The sequence below is a fragment of the Acomys russatus genome, chromosome 12 (assembly GCF_903995435.1).
Source record: "Acomys russatus chromosome 12, mAcoRus1.1, whole genome shotgun sequence".
Classification (NCBI taxonomy): domain Eukaryota; kingdom Metazoa; phylum Chordata; class Mammalia; order Rodentia; family Muridae; genus Acomys; species Acomys russatus.
The window spans coordinates 34,375,729-34,391,872 of record NC_067148.1 but is presented as its reverse complement, the minus strand read 5'-3'; the positions used below and the strand labels follow the sequence as shown (position 1 = coordinate 34,391,872).

The following is a 16,144-nucleotide window of genomic DNA, read 5'->3' as shown; positions in this document are numbered from 1 at the left end:
ATATGCTAGAAACTACTGAATAATGAAAAAAATCTCAAATGGTTTCTCAGTTTTTCATAGTCTTCATATGGCTGTTTATTATTTAGGTAAGAGTAGTTCCTGAAAGTGCAAATACAACTTTTCAGAGCAACCCTGCAGGTGGTGAACTAGTTAAAAGGCCACCTACTAATAAAATAAGTTGGATACATTTACATAGAAACAAGGAAAGAACACAAAAACAAGAGAAATAAAATAGCATAGGTAAGCAGGAATCTTAGCGTGTGTGTGTGTGCGTGCATGCGTGCGTGTGTGTGTGTGTGTGTGTGTGTGTGTGTGTCTCTAACTAATAATCAAAGAAACTGAGGCTACTGATTTGAGAGCATGATGAGAGATGTGCTGTAGGAAGGAAAGGGAAAGGAAGAAATAAAAGTGATTAAATTTTAATTTAAAATATATTAAATTTAAAACTTTTTAAAGAAGAGAAAATCATTACAGGGAATAGAAAATATCACAAGAGAGTATAGAAGACAAATGAGGGGTCTGCAAATAAAATTTTATTTATAAAAACCCTGATGAGGTCATATTTCTTATATTATTGTGTAATAATTTATAACTTGTAGATAGAGGAGATTGCAAACGTGACTACAAGAACTCTGACCTTTCCCCACCTAGCCAAATTCTCAGCCAACTGTCTCTACTTTCATCAGTTACACATAAAATAACCACAGATCTATTGCTTCAATAAATTTAAGATTTAAGAATCTTAAAATAATCCTGTTATCTTAACTTAAATAAAATTGTCATTTGAATATTATGTAAACTGTTTGGACGCCTAACCAGCCACCACCTACATCTTTATTTTAATCACCACACGGACAGGGTACCTCACGCCTGGCCGTACAGAGTGGGTCTGGATGGTTTTCCTCTCCCCAGCACAATGGTAAATCAATCCCTTCCTCCCTGCCCAGTGCTCTTCCTTCCACTTCCACATCAAGTGTTCGACTATCTGCCCACCCTGCTTCCTCAGAGCCTGGTTGTTTTTTCTCCCTTTTCCCCTTTTCTTTTTACTTTCCTGGATATACCTACGCTTACTCCCACATCCATACACATCCATAAAATTTAAAGCTAGATTCAAGTATGAGAAAAGATGCAATAATTGGCATTCTAATGTAAGCTATATTGAGAAATTTACCTTGAAATCTTAAGCTGTCTATTCTTTCCCAGTGTTACAGGGGACCTCTCTTTGTCAAGTGTTGGTAAGGTGGCTTCCTGGTACCTAAGGCTGAAATGCCAACTTTGTATGGCAGAAGGTTGCATAGCAATTGGCAATAAAGAACAACAAGAATCTGATAACCACCACCATGATCAAGGTATAGATTGTAACCGTAATACCAAATCACCATAGTGCCCTTTTCTGGCCAACCTGACCACTCTCCCAAATGCAGTGAAATACCTGCAATGTCTATTACTACAAGTACATTTTAACAGAAAACTTCTCTGGCTTTCCAGCTCTCAGATGGCAGACCATTATAATTGACCTTCTTGCCCAACTGGCCTTCATAATCTATGACCCAACTCAAGCTAAATCTCTTTATCTGTCTAAATCTACCACTTTTCTTCCTCCGCCCCCCCACCCCCATTTTCCTACTGGTCTATTTCTCCGTAGAACTCACAACCTATAAAAAGTACCCAAGTCACGTAAACATACATATTTATTACTCCTAGTTGGCTTTTGAAATTGCTGGGTCTCAGGAATTAATATATATAGTGGTGGCTTGCGTTTCTTGTATAAGTAATAGCTCTTAACACATTTTCAATTTTACCAGTGCATAGCTTGGATATGTTATTTTATGAAAGCTGCTCAAGTCTCATATTTTCATTGACAAATGTTTTATTTTGATAAAATGGAACATACTACTGCCCATTTTAACCATTATGGCCTATAATTCTGTCTTTATGCCAATTTTACCTAGCCTCTTTTTTTCTTGGAAAAATGTTTGTAAAATATATCTTAAATATATATATGCATTCTGGATTCAAATATTTTATTATATATTATATATATATATAAGCATATTGCATAAAGGCAGGCATGGTGGCACATGACTTTAATCTCAGCACTCAAGGGAGAGAGGCAGGCTAATCTCTGAGTTCCAGACCTGTCTGGTTTACATATTGAGTTCCAGGACAAAATAGAGGCCCTGTCTCAAACAAAACTAAACTAAACTTTTAAAAAAAAACTAATATATGCATGTGTGTGATGTGTATGTTTAACAAATGTTTTCACTCAATATGTACTCTCAGACTTAATGCTTTTGTTGGAAATAATGTTATCAAAGGCCAAATTAGCAATATTTTCTAGTTAGTGATATATTTCTACTTTTTAAGTAGTGACCCAGCCAGGAACATGAAGATATTTTTTTTTTTCTCTAGAAGCTTGCTTTCCTTGACATTTAGGCTCATATTCACCTCCCTCTGTCTTGAAGAATAATTCCAGATCTACAAAAGAGTATTACTATCTTGCCTATATTACAATTCTTGCCTGAAAAGCTTAGGTCTTAAAATCGCTCATATCACATCATTTCTGTCCTTTTCAGTGTGAGCTGGGAGTGTTCCTAATGATGCACACACAACTCTCAAAAACCCTATGAGCCTCCTATGTATTTCAATGAGATCCATGTCCCTAAACCAAAGAGTTCTTTGAGCATTCTGAACTGTCAGCCCTGCCTATCTCTGGCCCCTGCTTAGATGACTGATGGTACTCACAGATGACTTTACTCATAAATTAAATGCCAGTATCTCTGAGAAGCAGTTGCCCATACCTTGGCTCACTCCACCATGTGTTATTTATGTCTCCCTCCAAAGATGAGAGTTTCCCACATTATTAAGTTCTAGTTCCTCTTCACCTAATAGATCCTTACTCAATTACCTATTCTGTCTTAATAGTTCACCAGGTGAATCCAGATCACAAGTTCCCCCAATTTAATTGCAAATTTCTTTTAGTAAATATTCAAAATCACTGTCCTAACACTCGTGTAAAAAGTGGACCTTGCTGTGTATTCCTGCAACCCCAGCTTTGGGGACCAGAGGAAATATGCAGGTTCTAGTGTTTCCAAGTCAGACAGCCTAGCCAAGAAGGCGCGTTTCCAGTAAAATGAGAGACCCTGTATCAAGGAAATAAGGTGTGTAGAAATAAAAGACAATTTTTTTTTCTCGCAACACAACATCTTAATAATAACAGCTCATTATTTCTAAGGTGTCAGCAGCCTTATCTTTGATCCTCTGCATTTTGTGTACTCACAAGAATCTAGATCTTCTCCATTATGCACCTAATAGTTTCATTCTTTACATTCATCCAATTGAAAAGCACTTTCTTACAACATTGTATCTGTTATAGCACTATATACTCCCATGGGCTCCCATAACAAGATGCTATAAATTGAGGGGGTGAAAAATTTCACATTCGTTGCCTCATAATTATGGCATCCCAGCTGTCGGCAGGGCCAAACTTCCAAAGGTTCTAAGAGGAAATGGTGTTTTGCTTTTCTACCATACAAGATTTGATCTATGATAGCATAACTCCAGTCTGCTCCTTTTTTACAATGTCTCCATCTGTTTTCAAAATTCTTTTGTCTTACAGGAATATGTATAACTAGATTTAGGCATCATCCTAAGTCTAAAGTGATTGGTATTAAGTTCCTTAATACCTATTACTAAATAAATTGATAGCAATAATTAGGTAGGCATATGCATGTTATAAAGTAAAACAACCAGGCGGCTTAGCTCTAGAGGGTAGATGTCACATCACCATGTCTGCAGTTCATTTTCTTTTGAAGACCTAAAGGAAAAATAACTATTCTGTGTTTAGTGCTCGTTTTTTGTTTTTTGGTTCTAAGTAAGTGGTTTCCAGCATGTGAGTTGCGACCCACACAGGTGTTGCATATTATATTTACATTACAATTTATAACCATAGCAAAATTAGTTAGGAAGTAGCAATTAAATAATATTATGGTTTGTTCGTCACAACATGAGGAACTGTGTTGGATGGTCACAGCACTAGGAAAGTTAAGAACCACTGCTCTAGATAATTTTGAACTCACTTTTCACATGCAAATGCCATTTACCTTATAAGCACTCATCTGTGTCCAAAATCACCCTTTTTGTATGGATTAGAGCCCATGGTGATCACCTCTGCAACAAATTGATTTCCAAGCTAGGTCACACTTGAAAGATTAGAACTTCAGCACAAGTGAGTTGTTGGGGGTCACAGTTTAGCTTATAGGCTATACTCTTAGGTACTGGGAATCAGGATATGGGCATCTTTTGTAATAAAAATCTCAGTATCAGTTGTTCAACTGATCTGCTCCCATCTTTGCTTCCATAGGCATATTTTTTTTAATTTACCTATTTTTCTACCTTTATGCTTATAAATTTAAGATAGGTTTTTCTCTGGCCTTTTCCAAGATTTATCTTTGTCTTCTAAAGTTGGAATGTGTTTTAGATAATAGGTAGGTAAATGGGCAGATGGATGGATGGATAGGTAGGTAGGTAGATAGGCTCCTGCTTTTTTACTTGCCACTATTTTTGGAAATTTCTCACTAATTATTTCAAATATTTTCGTCCCATTCTTTTTATGGTATTCCAGTATCTGACACACCATCTAAAATTGCCTCAGACTTCTTACATGTTCTATTTAATTTTTTAATTGCCTTTCTGTTTGAATTGTTCCTGAAGTCTGATAGTCTTGTGCTGTAGGTGGTGATCTCTCCTTAGCCAGGAACTCATCAATGGCAAACGTAAGTTATGTTTTAATTTGTAACATAAACTTTTGGTTACTCTTGATTTTCTACACAATTCTTGTTTAGAATTGCTTTGGCTATTTGGGATCCCTTTAGTTGTCGAACTGATTTTTCTGTAAAGAATGTCACTGAAATTTGCTAAGGATTTCACTGGATCTGGAAAGAACTTTGTGTGGTGTACATATTTCTATAGTGTTAACTCTCCTCATCCAGAGACACAGCATAGCTTCCCATCTTCTACAATCTTCCTGGGTTTTTTTCATCAGTTATTTTTACAGTTTTTATTGTATTTTATCGTTTCCATTTCTATGGCTAGGATTGTACCTTTATTTTTGAAGCTAGTATGAAAGGGATTATTTTCCTGATTTTCTTCCTAGCATGATTACAACTGTATATTACGAAATGACTACATAGTGTATGTTGATTTTGTATCCCACTATGTCTGGGAAATCTTTATCAGATCTAAACATCTTATGTTAGAGTCTTTATCAAGGTCTTTAATGTATAATATGAAATTTTCTGCAATAAAGACAACTGAATATTTCTTTTTTTCAGTTGTATACATTTCATTTTTTCTCATGCTTTATTGATCTAGATAATAATCCCAGTGGTGTATTAGATAAGAATGGAGAGACTGGAGACTTTTGTCTTGCTCTTTAAGGAAAATGCTTTTCCTCCAATTTTTATATTTTTAGCTATACATTTGTTATGCATGTGTGTGTATGTGGTATACCACAAAAAGGTTGGTTTCATTCCAGAGATTTCTGAATGGTTTAACAATCAAATTAATAAATATAACATAAATCACATGATTGTCTCAAAAGATACAGAAAAGGCCCTTGACCAAATTCAATGTCTTTTTTTATAAAAGCCCTGAAATTAGGAATAAAAATAACATAACATAATCCCCTTATATTAATACATACATACATACATACATACATACATAATTTCTTGGATGATATCATCCCATTCTTCTCAGCTTCTCAAGCTTTTGTTGAGACAACAGGTCTAATGTTATTCTGATGGAAATGCCTTTATAAGTATCTTGGTATTTTCCTTTAGTAGCTTTTTTGCTGTGTTGTTTGGCATTTTGTTTTCATTTTTAGACAGTGTTGCTATGTTACCATGTTACCCTCCATGTATTCTCAGTGTTCTACAAACTCACCATGACTAAACACCTATCTCAACTTCCTAAGTGCTGGGATAAAAGGTATGTGACATCATACACAGCTTTCTCGTGTATTTAATAGTCTTCCTTTGTTCTATTTTTATTTAATTCTGATGTGGCATAGTTTCTATTCTTGCCAAACTTATTAGGAATTTTGTTTATTTTTCAAGATAGGGTTTCTCTGTGTAACAAGAGCCTTGGTTGTCCTGGACTAGCTCTATAGGCCAGGCAGGCCTCAAGTTCAGAGATCTGCCTGCCTTTGTTTCCTGAGTACTTGAATTAAAGGTGTGTGCCATCATAACCAGCCTTATTAGGAATTCTTAGTGCCTCCAGTCCCTGTTTGTCTGTATCATTGGATGTGAGAAATCTTCTGTTACTCTGTAATTGCCTTGAGCTTCCAGCTCAACTCTATTATATGTACTTGGTCTCTTGATTATGTCCCAAAGTTTCCCAAAGTCATGGACATCCTGTTCTGTTTTTGTTTTTCAAACTGCTCTCTGAATGTATTCTTGACTTTGTTTTTAATCCCTGGTGGTGTTTCTTCTGCTTTGACCTAGTCTATTGGTGATATTTTCCACTGGTTTATTTTTATTTATTTTTATTGTTTTTGTTTAACTTCAGTTTCCTTGTTAAATTTTTAATACATGTTGTAAACTTTGTATATTTAAGTCCTGAATTGGTACCTACACTTCAGTAACCTGCTTCTTCAGGCCTTCCTCTTTAAAGTAGGCTTTTGAACTGTCTTATATTGCAACTCTTTCAGCATGTTTGGTCTTACCAATTGTGACTCTTTTACCTAAAGAGTCACACTGGCTAAATTTTTCATATTTCTCAGGGTTTTAAATTATGATCTAGACATCTATTGTGAGCTATATGTATTTTTCTTTTCTTTATATATTCATAACTTTTGAGAGGGTAGTTTTCTCTTGAGCTTATGGTCTACAATAAAGGAAATTAAGCCTTAATAACAAGATAATTTGTTTGGAAAAGTTATAAAATTTATTAAAATGCCAATGACAGCCGGGCGGTGGTGGCACATGCCTGTAATCCCAGCACTTAGGAGGCAGAGGCAGGTGGATTGCTGTGAGTTTGAAGCCAGCCTGTTCTACAAAGAGTCCAGGATAGTCAAGGCTACACAGAGAAACCCTATCTTGAAAAAAAAAAAAAAAAAAAAAAAAAAAAGAAAGAAAAAAGAAAAAATGCAAATGACTATTTAACCTACATCCTTAGTAAGGTTATAAAAGGTCTCAGATTGTAATTATAAAAACAGGGAAGTTTAAAAGTTATTCATATTAAAATTACTAATAATAAGAAGTTTTTTAAAGTGGAGAGCTTGGAAAGGGATGACAGAAAGTGAGGAAAAAGTAATAGTTAAAAGCATGCAAAGTATAGCAGAGGTAGAAATAAGACTAAAAATATAGACAAACAAAACAATCATAAAAGCAGACCAAAGGAAACAAAACTAAGAAAAATAAATAGAAAATAATACACCACCAATATGTTCTCCCTGCTTAGAAACTTGTGGGTTGTCTTTTTACCTTCCATCTCCTGAGTCACTTCTGGGTCCCTTCAGATTCCTCCTCAGTCTACAGCTACACCCTTTTCTTGCACAGGGGCTCTTTTAGCTTGGTGGTAAAGTGTGTGAAAAAGGAAGTATTCTTAATCTCATAATTAAATCTCATCTTTTAGGGTACCCATGTCCTTAAGTAATGAATGTAATGTTCCTAATTTACACACAAACACACCCACTTCTCTTAAGTGAGAAATTAGTTAATAAAAATGGGAAAGATGTTTTCTCTCCCCTGAAGAATCTTCCTTACAGATAATGCCCAAGCCCATTCCACGTTGGTTCTCTTCCTCCTTACATGCTAGAGCCATTAGCCATCCTCTCTTAGCTTTAAGCTTTAAAATGGGTGAGTCCAAGACTGTGGTTAGTGTACCATATGGTTTCTCCATCTGGAATCAGACTCTGGATCTTACTGTGTCAATAATTCAGGGTGGCAATTAGCCTGACAATGTCAAATCTCTGATAAATCCATGAAAAGGAAGTAGCTTTTAAATTGCTCACTGTTTTGGTCTGAAGATAGGAGTGATATTGTCTACTGTCTTTGTATGCTGGGACTGTAGCTGTAAGTCCTGAAAGTGCCCTTAATAGTGTACTATTTAAGATGCAAACATTTCCCCCTTGGCTGCTACAGAACGATGATTAGCTGAGCGCTTCCTACATCCTCCGACTACAAGGAGAGCCCTGGCGCCTGTCCATTGCCTAGTTACTTCTCTCCACTGCCCTTATCAACCAGTGAGTGAATAGAAAGGTACTTGCTTATTTGTACCCTCAAGTCTCCAAAGGATGACACACAACTAATACCATTCTAGATGCACAGGTGTAAATTTAGTATGTTAGCCACTAACCTTTACTATGTCAGTGGGTGCTTCCTAGAGTAGATTGGTTTCTTACATAACAACAAAACAGTTATCACATCCAGAAAATTCAACACTGGGATTTTGTTTGTTTGCCTACAGTGCTGGGGATGAAGCCAGAATATAGTTTATGGACAGGAGGCAAATACTCTACCACTGAGCTACATCCCCAACCTGACAAGTATTTTTATTTAATCTATCAACTGTACTTCAATTTTCTCACTGTTCCAAGAAAATTGTCTCTCTGACAATATTCTGCTCTGGATCATACATTAATCCTCAGTCATATTTCTCAATATCCCAATCAGGAACAATTCTTCATGACAATATGTTGAGAACTTTTAAATATTCCAAGCCAGTTGTTTCTCAGTAGTGTATTTCTAACCTTGGCTTAGTCTAATCATTACTCATGTCTAAGTTAGATGTAGTATTTATTATACATCCCTGCATAATACTGTATCTTCCGAATAGACAGCTCTGCTTTGGTAACTTGGCTGAAAGGTTTTCTGATTGCCTATAGTAAATTATTATGAACCCCTGACAACATGTAGGAAGGGTGCTTATACTTTTAAGTCTATGCAGATATCCTGCTCCTCAGTCTCCTCCTTAATCTTGACCCCATATTGTTATTAATCACTCATTATTCTTGCCCAGTCATTCTTTTATTTTATCACCCACTCTGCATTTATTAACACCCTTCACTATCTACCTACATATTTACCTACCAGTCTATCTTTTCAGGGTGTGAGTTTAGTGTGAACTCACGGGTACATGTAGTTTCTGTTTTGTGTTGTGCGTTTTGCTTTGAGACACTCTCTCATCTAGGCCACAATGGCTTGGAACTCTTTATGTGGCCTAAGATGTCCTTGAACTTTTTATCATATTGCCTCCACCTCCCAGGTGCTGAGATTGCACGTATATGTCACTATGGCCAGTTTTATGAAATGCTGGGCCTCAAATCCTGGGGCTTTGTGAATGCTTACCAAACACTCTTACACAGCATTCATAAAGCCTGTGTTCGATCCCCAGTATACTCATAATCCAGATACTCAGAGGTACAACAGGAGGATAGGTTCAAAAGCATCCTTAGCTATTAGCTACAGAGTACATTAAAGCCAGCATAGGATATATATGGCCCAGTTTTAGGAGAGAGGGAGAGACGAAGGGAGGGAGAAAGGAAAGGAGGGAGGGACAGAATAAAGGTAGAAAGCAAACAAGCAAGGAAGCAAGAAGGAAGGCAGACTCAAATATCCCCACATTTGGCCAGAAGAAACGTATTAAACTAGCTCCTGCATCCTTTATCATGACTGCATAATTTACTGCCTCTGTGGTTTGGTAACTCACACTAATCTTAGAACTTTGTTTACCTGAGCAAACATTTCCAACCCAGACATGTAGTATATTTCATTGTTACCCTTACCTGTATATTTTAAAAATCACCTTGACATTTAATTTTCATAAAAATCAGTTTAATTTACTTACAAAACAGCAATACACATTTTAGCAGTAATAGCTCAGAACAGAGTGCAAGTTTAGCACACAGGGGGGCATGTTAAGTCTCTAGCAGCAAAGAAAACAATAATTATTGTTTCTTTAAAAAACAGAATAAGAGAAATTTCAGAATACAGAGAATACTGCTTTTTTAAAAAAAATTATCAAATCTAAACTTTATTGTCATCTGTTATTATCTACTTTATCAACTGAATTTTAAGTATCCTATATGTAATTACTCTAAGTATCTGTGTATAACTCAGATCCACTGTACTCAAAGTAATAGAATCTTTCTTCATGTTTTTCCCCAATGCATCCTTACCTGAGGAGTCCAGTAAAAAGTGGGACTCAATCTGTAGAGTTTTCTTTTATGGAAACTTTGAAGGGGCCTTGTTCGGGCAGCTGTACTCATGATAGCCAAGGATGGAGGTTTCAATCTTGTCCTGTCTTTTCTCCTTTTCTTACTGTGCTTCTGATTAAGTAACCAGCTATTGGAGGAAGAGAGCTCATCTAAATTCTCTGAAGCACTGAAATGTATGAAATAATTGGAGATGGGGGTAAAAGAAAATGAACAAAAAAGACAGAAAACTATATGCAAATTTTCTTGGTTTATTGTAATAAAGTATTCAGTTTTAGCCAATTTTATGATAACAATAGGTAAAATAATTGACATTAATGGAAAACTAAATAGTAAAAAGTATAGAAATAATTTCTATTTTCTGCTGTAAATTATACACCTTCAAAGTTAAAATGTTCTTCAAACAAAGTTAATGTTCCTTATAATCAAAAAGTCACATATAACACAGTTTAACTACTTATGCCAATTTCTTTTTGCATGTGTGAAGTACATCAGAACCCAAGGCCTTAAAAAGTACCAAGGTCTCCTCATTGTATCTTTCATTTCTCTATAATCAAGCTTCCTGCATACCAAATTTCAGTGAATTTTCAAACAGCTACAGTCCTATTTTAGAGACTTTTAAAATTTATGATACAGAAATTAGAACTATAAAATAATGAAAGAAGCTATACATGGAAAATACATTTTTATAATTATTCTTTATAACAATATTTAATGTTATACTTAAGGTTTTGTGAACTGAAGTTCCCGGGAAAGAAAGGCTCATCTGTTTTGAGGATTTTACAACCTGACAGGTTGCAACTTCGTGATTATGTTGCAATGCTACAGATAAAGGAAAAATTATCTAGTGGTATCTTTAGCCATTTGTGATCCATCTCTAAATCTGGTCTAGTTTTATTTTGAATAGCAGTAAAAAAAATCTTTGGAATATATTAATAACTAAGTTATACTAGACCACTAGCTTCCACCAACCCAAAAACTAAGACTGTCAAGGGACAGTACCTAAGAGCACTAGCAGATGCCTGGCTTTGCTGTGGCTGGCCTACTGGAAGCTCAGCCTGTATCTGGTAGATGCCTTGATGTATGGCTTTCTCTTGTTTATAAAATGGTCACGAATTGCTCCCACAGTGGAATCTATTGTTCAAGGCAACCCGAGTCTATTTCTAAGTATAATTTTAATCAGACTAAACTATGGAGAGCTGTTTTATGTTGACGCATTTAACTTCACCTATATTAGTATATTACATAATTACATAAACATAGTATCGTATAATATATTAATATAGAATACATAGTAATATATTTATGTACTAATATAAATAAGCTTTTTACACACAACAGGACCAATTCCAACTTTATTTATGCAGATCAACACAAGCTGACTTAATAGTCTAACACTAGCAAGTGAATTGGAGATAAGCTAGGTAGCCACAGGGAACAAAGTAACGAAGTGCACACTGCTGAAGGGTGATACAGCTGCAGGAGATTATGGCAGAGCATTGTGTGACCACTCAAAAACTGCTGCCACAACTGCTAACTATCCTTTGCTTCATTATAATTACACCATAGTTATGTATCATTAGCCTTGCAAATTAACATGTATCTGACACCAATCTACATCTAAAAAACACCACCCAGGGCAAACACACACAGACACACTACTTCTTGGAATTCCTTCCCTTTCCTCTTAACTCAAGAATAATCCTCCTTTTCATTTTAAGTTTAGGCATGAAAGGAGCTATTGGAGATGAGATATATATCTGAGAAACCAGCTATTACTACTTTACTATATAACTCTGCCTTATAATAAACTTGCTCTGAATTCCTTACTTATTTCTTTAAAGGTGACAAGAACCTGGAAACATTTAGAGGTCTCCATCTGGTCCCTTTATCTTTGATATATTCATAACTTCCACTTAGAAGTAGTAACACTTCTCTATGTGATGGTGGTCATCAATATATAAGTTATAAATAATGCTGTTTGATTCAAGTACACTTGGCATTTACAGGTAAATATAAGATATGGCTCTCCTAAGGGCTAGAGAAATAGCCCAGTCTATGAAATACCTGTTATAGAAGCACAAGAGCCTGCGTTTGGATCCCTAGCACCCTTACAAAAAGCCAAGTGCAGCAGTGCCCCTGCTATCCCCTACCCCCCTCTCTTCGTAACCTCAACACTGGGACAGGGGACAGGCTTATATGGAACCTAGAACTCAGTGGAATGGTCGTACTCCAGGTCCAGTGAGATCTTGTTTCTGAGAATAAGGTGGAGAGTGCTTGAGGAAGACACCCAAGTTCAACCTCTGGCCCCTCTATCCATGAACATACAACCCCAAGAATATTTATCATGCCTAACATATTCATGCCCACCTACACAACAAGATACTGTTTTCTTTTTTGTTTGTTTGTTTTGTTTTTCAAGACAGGGTCTCTCTGTGTAGCCTTGGCTGTCCTGGACTCACTTTGTAGACCAGGCTGGCCTCGAACTCACCATGATTCACCTGCCTCTGCCTCCGGAGTGCTGGGATTAAAGGCGTGTGCAACCATGCCCGGCTAAGATACTGTTTTCTATAACAGTATTGGTTTTTTTTTTTAAATCATATTACAGCTACTGTAAAAATATTCTTTTAGAGTGAATTAAACAAAAATTCAAGAATGCTTACATAAGCAATGGGAAACCAAACACAAGTTAGTAATACTAGGTACTGAAGAAGCCTCAGTAGTCACTCAGACTGTAAGTTCAAAGCCTGCCTGGGACACAGAATAAAGCAAAGACCAGCCTAGACAACTTAGACTCTGTCTCAAATGTAAAAAGTACAAAGTACTGGGATCACAGACATGTGACATCATGCCCAGATAAAGGGCACTTTTTTTTACAGTATAAAGTCAAATAAAATGGAAAGCTACTATTGATTATCATACTTAAGTAGTTAATAATTGAGATATAAAGACTGTCAAACAGTTGCTATAGTTCCAGAAGTTTTAAAAAAAAATTTTAAAGGTGGTAGAGGCTCACATCTTTAATTCCACCACTTGGGAGGCAGAGGCAGGCTCTCTGACTTTGAGGCCAGCATGATCTACAAAGTTAGTTCCAGCATAGCCAGGGCTACACAGAGAAATCCTGTCTTGGAAGAAGAAAAAGGGTCGAGTATGTATGCGTGTGTTCACATAGATGCGTATGTGAGATATATACACACACACACACACACACACACACACACATACCTCAGGGGGTAAAGCATTTGATTAGCATGTATGTGTGTGTACACATAGCTGTGTATGTGAGATATATATATATATATATATACACACACACACACACACACACACACACACACCTCAGGGGGTAAAGCATTTGATTAGCATGTATGTGTGTGTACACATAGCTGTGTGAGATATATATATACACACACACACACACACACACACACACACACACCTCAGGGGGTAAAGCATTTGATTAGCATGTATGTGTGTGCGCACATAGATGTGTATGTGAGATATATATATATCAGGGTAAAGCATTTGATTAGCATGCATAACACTCTAGATTCAGTTCACAGTACAAAATAAATACTTCAACTATAGTCTTTTAATTTTGTATTTCTAATACATTTTAACATGGCTGCTGAAGGCAAAACCCACTTAGGACATTTAATAACCAGATATGGTATATAGATTTTTGCTGGATATTGATTTCAACAGATTAATCAGTAAAAGATTATCTTAAATTGGCTCCTTACTGGAACTCCTCCCAGTTATCTTGTTGTTGCCCTGTGTCATGGAGATCTTGCAGCTTTCTATCTACAAGACCAGCTCTTTCAACATCCCAACAGTTCACAGATAATATAGAATTTGGGGTGGGCCAACTCAAAGCTTTGGATATGAGCCTGGGTGGTAGCTGAGCTGGTCAGCTCGCTAGCTCTCTCTTATCCACACCACCAGGGCAGAAGCCTGAAACTGTGAACCAGACATTTGGAAGTAAAGATGTGTGGGCAGAGGAGTATATTGTAGGACACACTGAGACACACTATAGCTTCCACAGTGAGATGTTTTCTATGCTTAGTTGTGTGTGTGTGTGTGGTATTTTTTGGTGGGGAGGTTGCAAGTGTGGGGGGGGCAGATACGAGGGGACAAGAAGATGAGTGGGGCTGGGGTGCATGATGTGAAACTCATAAAGAGCCAATTAAAAGTTTTAAAAAAGAGTATCTTAAGATTAAAAGTTGAATGTGAGTAGAGAACTTCATGACAATGATAAGTTATGATAAGAAGTAGAGTCAGGAGGGTCAGAAATTCAAGACCAAGGTGACAAAATATGATAGAGACTATCACAGAAATATACTGGACTGTATAGTGTTTAAAAATTAAAATAGCTTAACTGAGTTAGCAAAATATTGAGATAATTAAGTCTAGAAATAGGTGGATTTCTATGATGAACTGATTATTATAGTGTTATTTGCATTCTGATATCCGGATATTAACCTCAAATGGGACTTTTTATTTTTGTAGCTAATCTTGAGAAAAGTTTTTACTGTGTAAGCCAAAGTTAGCCACCTCATACTTGCTATGGTCCAAGCTAGCGTGGCCTGGACCTTATGACCCATCTACGCCATCCTCTGAAGAACTGTGACAACAGCATGAACCACACTGCCTGCCTACAGAGGAACCTCAAAGCCATTAGGGCAACAAAACAAAGTCAGAAGCTACTGATTGCCAGTCATACATTACTTCTTATCTGAGTTCGGAAAACCTAGTGTTTTTCATTTTAAGGAAGATTTGGAAATGTACACACAAAGAAAGGGGAGAAGAGGTTAAGGAAGTGGAGAGCTAGCTTCATAAGCATTAGAACACGAGCTCGGATTGCTCAGCACCCATGTAGGAAGCCTGGTGTGGCAGATGGCACCTGTAAGCCCAGCACTTGCATGATGATAGAAGAGGCACACCTCTGAAAGCTGGGCCTACCTGGTGAAGATTCCTGTCTCAGAAGGTAGATGGTACCTGAAGACCAACCCCCAGAATTCTCTTCTGACCTCTGTAATCATCCTGGTCACATGTACACATAGGTACCCACACATGTACCACACAACAAAAATAAAAGCAAATAAAATCCAAACCCTGCCTTCTAAGATGAAATATTGTTTTACTAACATTCTGTTGTATGCCCCTCAAATATTTTTCTAAAAAGTCATTGTACAATAAATTTTATATCCTCATTTTTCTAATTAACAGTCCAAAATAAACCTGTTCTTATATACTTTTGAGACATAATTTTAGTAGTAATATTAAATATTCCAGTAAATTCCCCTGTATAAAATTATGTTTTACACTTACATCATTAGAGATAAAAAAGAAAAGAAGCCATTTTACAAATAAAAACTCCTGTTGGCATTACCTTAAAAACACAGCAGGCAAGGTTATTTCCCCAGTGACACCACACAATGACCTAATATGGTAATTAGTGTTGTCCATCAGAATCCAATATCATAGAGAACACGGACTCGGAAAATATTCAATAATATTCTCATAATTGAGAGAAAACATTGTTATTACTTTATATTGTGATTAGTTTGACAATGTACCTGTGTCTTCTTAATTATGATACTCAACTGGAAGGAACAGTTGTATTTCATATGAGATAATTACTGTTAAGGGAAATAAATAGCATGACAAAGAGTCATTGGAATTTAAGATTCATTCTGGAACTTATTAAGACAAAAATTAAACCACAAAATTTAGACCTTCTTTCAAGTAGAATTCACATTCTCAGAGATGATACCCTAAAGATATCTTTATAGCATCTTATGTCCATTTTAGAATATTAGTTCTAAAAACATAACTATGTCAATGACATAATGCAATGCTTCATTTACTTGGACATTTAATCATACTTATTTGGTTCTCAGTGACTCATCTCAGACCTTAGTG

At 36.3% G+C, this 16,144-nt stretch overlaps 1 protein-coding gene and 1 long non-coding RNA gene across 2 annotated transcripts in view; one reads left to right on the top strand and one right to left on the bottom strand.

Annotated features, from left to right (window-relative positions):
• Positions 1-16,144, bottom strand: part of Kansl1l (KAT8 regulatory NSL complex subunit 1 like) — an 88,482-nt gene that overhangs the window by 28,540 nt on the left and 43,798 nt on the right. Inside the window, exon 6 of the mRNA XM_051154161.1 lies at positions 10,184-10,388. Coding sequence (XP_051010118.1) covers positions 10,184-10,388 — 205 coding nt within the window. The remainder of the gene's footprint in view (positions 1-10,183; positions 10,389-16,144) is intronic.
• Positions 1-16,144, top strand: part of LOC127196459 (uncharacterized) — a 54,051-nt gene that overhangs the window by 22,376 nt on the left and 15,531 nt on the right. The gene's annotated exons all lie outside the window — the stretch shown is intronic.